This window comes from Apium graveolens, chromosome 3, assembly GCF_009905375.1.
Source record: "Apium graveolens cultivar Ventura chromosome 3, ASM990537v1, whole genome shotgun sequence".
NCBI classification, from domain to species: Eukaryota; Viridiplantae; Streptophyta; class Magnoliopsida; order Apiales; family Apiaceae; genus Apium; species Apium graveolens.
In genome coordinates this window covers 46,455,739-46,462,981 of record NC_133649.1, presented here as the reverse complement: position 1 = coordinate 46,462,981, position 7,243 = coordinate 46,455,739, and the positions used below count along the sequence as shown (strand labels likewise).

General features: G+C 32.1%; 2 protein-coding genes across 2 annotated transcripts; both read left to right on the top strand.

Annotated features, from left to right (window-relative positions):
• Positions 1–1,077: 1,077 nt before the first annotated feature.
• On the top strand, positions 1,078–1,647 carry LOC141714182 (secreted RxLR effector protein 161-like). Its single transcript, XM_074517713.1, has one exon. The coding sequence runs from the start codon at positions 1,078–1,080 to the stop codon at positions 1,645–1,647; it is 570 nt and encodes a 189-aa protein (XP_074373814.1).
• Positions 1,648–6,432: 4,785 nt separating this feature from the next.
• LOC141714181 (protein FAR-RED IMPAIRED RESPONSE 1-like) lies at positions 6,433–6,939 on the top strand. Its single transcript, XM_074517712.1, has one exon. The coding sequence runs from the start codon at positions 6,433–6,435 to the stop codon at positions 6,937–6,939; it is 507 nt and encodes a 168-aa protein (XP_074373813.1).
• The last annotated feature ends 304 nt before the right edge of the window (positions 6,940–7,243 follow it).

Sequence of the window (7,243 nt, the reverse complement as noted above, 5' to 3'; positions counted from 1 at the left end):
TATTGGGAATTAATTTATGCGAAATTAATTCATAGTTTTTATATGATTTATTTAAGTTATTGTTTTCCGATAAGGATGATTGCGGATAAAATTTACACAATTAATATGTGTGATTTAGTTTTATTGCTTCAACTGCGATGCTTATTTTATTGGAAGTAGATTGTTCTGTGGCTTTCATGAATACAAGTCATTTACATGACTTTTATTTGAGTTAATTGTTTATCATGTCATGGATATTTGTGCTTCTTTACATGATTGATTATATAATATAATTTTATATGTATCGGTTAAGCCCACCTTATGACATGTTCTATTGTCTTTTCTCGGAAGAATGAGACAATAATTAACTTGATTACAAATATATGGGTTTCATGTGTAAGTTTGGTTTTATAGCCTCCTGAGAATTATTTTAATAGAGCTTTTACATTCTTGGATGTTTATATGTACAAGATTCAAGTCTGGTAAAGTTACAAGTACTCTGTAGTCATGATGTTAATGGCCATTTTATATAAATGTAATATACATTGTTCTTTACTGGTAGATTAAGAGATTGCCCAATTTAATAATTTAAGGTCTCTTCTTGAGTGGGATACTATAAGATGTTGAACATGTACATAGCTCGGTTAGTAAGATAGAAAGTAAAGAATATATTATTTTTGTGAGTTAAATTTAATAGTTGGCAAATTATTAATAACTTATTTATTTAAGTGGTTGAATATTTTTAAGTTAATTGATTGAAGTAATATGTCGCCAAAGTGACCTCTTTTGTGTAGATTAAATAATTTAAAAATATTATTGTGATGATAGAATATTTAATTTTATGCAAATTTTATCGGCCCAAAGGAAGGTAATATTTGGCCAAAATTAAAATATTCTTGTGATAATAAGTGTGTATCAATATTAAGGTTTTCATGTGAATAATAAGTCGGTCCAAAGAAAAGCCTACTATTTGACAAAATTTAATTGCTAATACTTGATTATTGTGTGGCGAGTACCAATTGTAAATTAAATTTTTTGTCTAAAGGAGACAGATTTAGTCTCAAACAGTGTCCCAAGAATGAACTTGAGATATGGGAAATGCAAAGGATACCATATGCATCGGTAGTGGGAAGCCTAATGTATGCTCAAATTTGTACTCGTCCTGACATAGCATTCATTGTTGGAATGTTGGGAAGATATTTGAGTAATCCGGGAATGGAGCAATGGAAAGTAGTGAAACGAGTCTTACGGTATTTGAAGAAAACAAAAGACTATATGCTCACATACAGGACATCAGATCATCTAGAAATTATTGGATATTCAGATTCTGACTTTGGAGGATGCAAAGATGAAAGAAAATCTACTTCAGGCTATGTTTATCTACTGGCTGGTGGAGCGATTTCATGGAGGTCTGCCAAACAGACGTGCATAACTTCATCCACCATGACTGCAGAATATATAGCATGTTTTGTGGCATCCAATCAAGCTTTATGGCTGCAAAACTTTATCACTAGTTTGCGTATTCTTGATGGTGTTGAAAGACCATTAAAAATATTTTGTGATAATAAATCAGCAGTGGAGTATTCAAACAATAATAGGAGCACTACAGATGCAAAACATATAGATATGAAGTTTCTAGTTGTTAAAGAAAAGATTCAGAGTGGATAGATTGTGATAGAACACATTGACACTAACTCCATGATTGCGGATCCGCTCACTAAGGCATTAACACCTAAGGTTTTTCACGAGCATACTGCTCATATGGGTGTTACCTTATGTGATACGTTGGTTTAGTGGGAGTTTGTATTTTGGTGTCTTATGTAATAAACATTGAGTTGTTTATGTTCTGCAAAATACAGTTGATGGAATTTTATTAAATGTTACTCTACTTTTTGTTCAATTTTCTTATTGTGGTTTAACATTGAGTTGAGAAAATTGGAATCAATCTCGTTAGAAATTGACTAAGGACTAGTTGAAAATAGTTATTATATAGATCACATTATATAGATCACATTATATGTATTTCCATGCCACTTATTCATGCATTGATTCATGTCGTTGAATATATTTGTGTGGTAACCATGGAAGGTTTAGTCGCGTAAAGTTTGTGACGAATGCCGCCAGAATCTCATGCATATATAGTAGATGGACCGAATTGTTTTGGTAAAATCTAAGGACGATGAATAGCATAAAGTTGCGCAGTAAAATTTGGTATAATTGATTCTGAATTCATATGAAGCCCAAGTGGAAGATTGTTATTATTATTTTAATAATTATTATTATTATTATGGGCTACATATAAATATATCAATTATATTTGTTATTTATTATATTGGGTTAAAATAAGTGGTCAAATAAGAAACCCAATTAGATTTTAATTTATTGTATGGACCTAATAAGTGGATACCTAATACCATGCCCAATTAAATTATAATGGGAGATTTAATTAGGTGGTATACAAAAGGATTATAGTCCCCAATATATCAAGTACACGTAACAGCTTATTTTCTAACTATTAGAGAGAGCCAATGAGAAAACCCTAAGGAGTACTTGGTTGAGGGAGACAATAATCAAGAATATTATTCAGATTCAGATATCGTTACAATTATAGTCGTATGGATTCAGGTACGCTTTCGCCTTCGGTTTAATCTCGATAATTAGATATGATGATTACGGTCCTAGTTTCTATTTTGGAGAATTATATGTTTATAAAATTATTAGATTCTATCATGTGTGTGTTATCATACTAATTTTAAATTTAACTTTCTATATTTATATTATTTTAATCTCGACCCGTATTTTATACGTATTATTGACTAGTAACTATTCATTTTATCGATATAGTTTGAACGTGTATATCAATATATACAATCTATATATCTTTAAACCGTGAGGATGTTACATTAGTAAGTTGTTAATTTATTAAAACATACTATGTTTCAAAAAGTTTATTAAATAAACGATTAATCTTTCAAGCAAAAAATAGGCGACTATTTATATTTAGTATGATTTCAAAATAGATGGACAAACCACAGAGAGAAAATATTGAAGAAGAAAAAAGGCCTTGAATTGCCTTCGAAGTCCAATGGAGGCCGAATTTGTTATGTTTCCCGTATAATTTGTCAAAATTGAAGTAGAAGGCTGGGGAAATTCTCAAGTATTTCGCTGTCATATTTGTATTGGATGAGATTAAAGAGCCCGGACAAAATGTAAGTAGGAGAGCCCAAAATTTTGACAAGGTATTGTGACCTAGTTGATAAAATTAAAAATCATCTCAGATGCGATCAAGGCCCATGGAGTTCGTCGTCCAAAATAGCAGTAGATTTAACAGTTACAGTCTTAAAGGCTAAGAGTAAAAATCTTTAAAATATTTGAAGGGGAGACTTCTAATCTCGAATAAGAGCATCTCCAACAGTATTAGCTAAAATGGTTGGCTAAAATAATATAAAATAATAATTATGTAAAATTTGTTGAACATGTAAGGTAGGTGATGTACTCCAATGGGGCTTGACTATAATACTATATTTGTGTTTACAGTTTTGTTATAGTTCTGGAGAGATTCGACAAATTTATCCAACGTAATCACATTGGCTATATTTTTAGCTAAATGTTCTGCATGATTGGAGTTCTCAAAATTATACAAATTATGTATAATTTATGCCACATATGATATTTTTGCTAAGGCTTTTCCCATTGGAGATGTTCTAAGGTGTTTAAAATATCATGTGATATAAAATGACATTATATTTTTGGCATATTTTGACACCTTCTCAAGATTGGGAAAATACAAATATCTCATTAAACGCGTATAACTTTCTATATATTTTAAAATATATATATAATATATATTCATATTTTGATAATTTTAATTGTCAATCATTGGAGCTAAGAAATATTATAATAAGAAAAATACCAAAAATACAATTAAAGAAAAAAATATATTAATAGTTGTGATGATTTGATATGTTTCGTTATTTTGATTGGTACTCTATAAAATATGCTCTTATCGATATAAATGATCTACGAATTATAGAAAACAAACAATTTCACTACAAATAATATATAATTATATTAGTTCCTAGCTACTTGGGAGATAAAACTAAACATTTTTTTTCAATAATTCTCCTCAAACTCGCTTCATATCTAATATATTCAAGCCTACAACCGAGGACGCAACAATCCACCACATGACAGTACGAAAAATCTAGCGATCTGAAATAAATTAATTATTTACGTAATATATATATATATGTATGTATTGTTTAATTAGTATATATAAAGGTTTAAATAATCTTATTCTTATATTGTCGAGCCTACAAATATGGAACTCGGGAAGTGTATCTGCACTTCCGGATCCACAACTCAATACATATCAGACCTAACAATGTATTACATGTTTCAAATACTCTTATTTTTATTAATATGAAATATTACGCTGTCCATCATTTCACTAATACTCCGTCCGTCCCAAAAAACATTTCTCGTTTTGACTTTTTACATTATTCATGGTAAGCGATTGACTACTAATTTACGTATAATCTATAAGATCCAATATATGCATGAGTGATCTTGTTGGATTCGTATTTATCGGTAGTTTAATATAATAAAATTTTATATTTAATATTAATACAAAATTAAAGATATTAACAATAAAAAATATTCATTAACAAACGTGTTCAACACAAATAGAAAAAATATTTAGGGAATGAGGATAAGAAAGAATTAATGTAATAAAAGTCCACAAAAAAGTCCGAGCACATTCGAGGTATTAGCTTGTCAGGAGGATGGGGTCCTAAGTCCAAACAATAAGGAAGCATTTCGAGCTCTCAATGTCATGGAGAGATGCAATGAATTTGTTAGAGACAAATCTTTGTCTCCTTTTGAGTTAAAAGCCTATATACTTATATTTATATTTAAACTCGATTACTTATTTCAGGTTTACGAATTTTTTAGGTTTTAGCTACTCTTTCTAAAAGTCTGTTGGGTTTTTTTAGGTTTTAACTGCTCTTTCTAAAATTTGTTAGGCTAAAAAGATGTTCATTATATTAAACGAGGGTCCTGTTCCCTGACAATCATGTGTCAGGGGATCCTTAACCAACACACTATCTCCTGGCCGTTGGATGAACAATCCAACGGCCACGATTAAAAAAAAAAAATTTCGCCTATCCGCGGTTTTTTCCGCGGACTGCTACCCTTTCCGCGCTTTTTTTCCGCAGTTTATAACCCTAAAACGATCACACTTTTCTTTCTGTGCAACATTTGTCAAATTGGAGAGCAAATTTGGGGGAATTCTTTGTTTTGTTCATCTTTATTCACTAATTATATTTGGTAAACTCAATTTCTTGCTTTTTTCTTGTTGTAGTTATGGATAAGATGATTGCTCGGTTTCAAGGTAGAAAAGCTTTGAGAAAAAAATGATAATGTTGTAAATAGTGAGGTTGTTGATATTAGTGGTAGTTGCCTACGTAATGATAATGTAAATTATGTTAACCTTGTTGATGATTGTGATGAAGATGTTTATGTTAGTGAACATAGATTTGAAAATGAAGATTTGCATGAAAATAGTGAGTTTGTGCATGAGAGTAGTGAGAGTAGGGATAAGAGTGTTGTTGGGGAAGAAGATATTGTAATTCCTTTCTTAAGTCAAAATTTCCCTAATTTGGTAGCCGTCGAAAATGTATTTAGGGCCTATGCTTTGAAAAATGGGTTTGCAATTAAAATCCAAAATACACAAAGGTGTGTGGACAAACCAATATATGCCCGTACTTATGTTTATAATTTAGCGGGAGAAAAACGCGATAAAGAACCCGTAGAGGATGAAGAAGTTTTGATAGGAAGTGTCGGTAGTGAGAAGAAGAAAAGGCGTAGAGATAAACTTCCTAGAAGTGGATGTAAGTTTAGGATCTATGTGATTAATAGGCGAAATACAAGGCATTGGGAGATAACATCGTTGGAGTTAAATCACAATCACGATGTTGTGTCGCCTTCTAAGATGAATTTGATTAAAAGGGAGCGACATGTAACCGCCTCCCAAAAGAATTTAATTAAGAGTTTACATGTTTCGGGTATTGCGCCTAGACAACAAATGAATATATTTGGAAAAATGCATGGAGGAGAGGAGCAAGTAGGGTTTCATGCCCAACAATTGAGAAATGTCGTGCGAGATTTTAAAAAAGATAATTTGGGTGTGAATGATGCGCAAGCGGGATTGGATTTGTTACATAGGTTAGAAGAGGAAAGTGGAGGAAATTTTTTTATTTAGACTCTAATTGATGAAGAAGGAAGATTGAAGTGTCTTTTATGGGTTGACCCCCGGTCGTTGTTGGCCTACAAAAATTTTGGTGATGTGGTTGCATTTGACACAACATATCGAACAAATAGGTATGCTATGCCGTTTGTGCCGTTCACGGGGTGAATCATCACTATCAATCGGTTCTCTTTAGTTTTGCACTAATGCGTAATGAATTGAAGACTACATTTGAGTGGGTTTTGGGTACTTGGTTAGAAGCCGTTGAAGGAAAAGCACCTTTGGCTATTATCACCGATCAAGATCAAGGGATGGCGGGGGAAATTCAATCTCAACTACCGAACACGACACATTTGTTGTGTTTGTGGCATATTAGTAACACATTTCCGGAGAAGCCCTCAACATACTACGCAAAGGAGGAATTTAAAGGTGACTTCAAAAATTGCATATATCACTCGTTAACCGAAATTTTTTTTGAGGTGAGGTGGAAAGCATTGATGTTGAAGTACAAGTTGAAGGATAATACATGGTTGCAAGACTTGTATAAATTGAAGCATAAGTGGATTGATGCTTATACACGTAACATTTTTTCCGCGGGTCAAAAAACAACTTCAAGAAGCGAAAGAATGAATGCCTTTTTTGATGCTTATGTAGGGTCTTGCACGGGGTTGAAAGAATTTGTTGAGGGTGCACAAAAAGAGTTAGAAAGATAATTTATGAGTAAGAAAGAAGAGGATTATAATACACGTCATAAAATTCATTGTATGCGCCTGAACACCGCCTTGGAGCAACATGCCGCTTCCATTTATACGAAAGAGATGTTCAAAAAATTTCAAGAGCAATTGGTTGAGGCCGCAAAGTACTTTGTGGAGAAGGATAGAGACTGTTCCTTAGAAGATGTGGAGGATACGTACTACAAATGTTATCGACCATTAATGGTTGAGTATAAGAGAACCACTTATCTCGTTACCTTCAACAAGTTGTCATTTCGGGGTTCTTGTATATGTAGAACGTTTG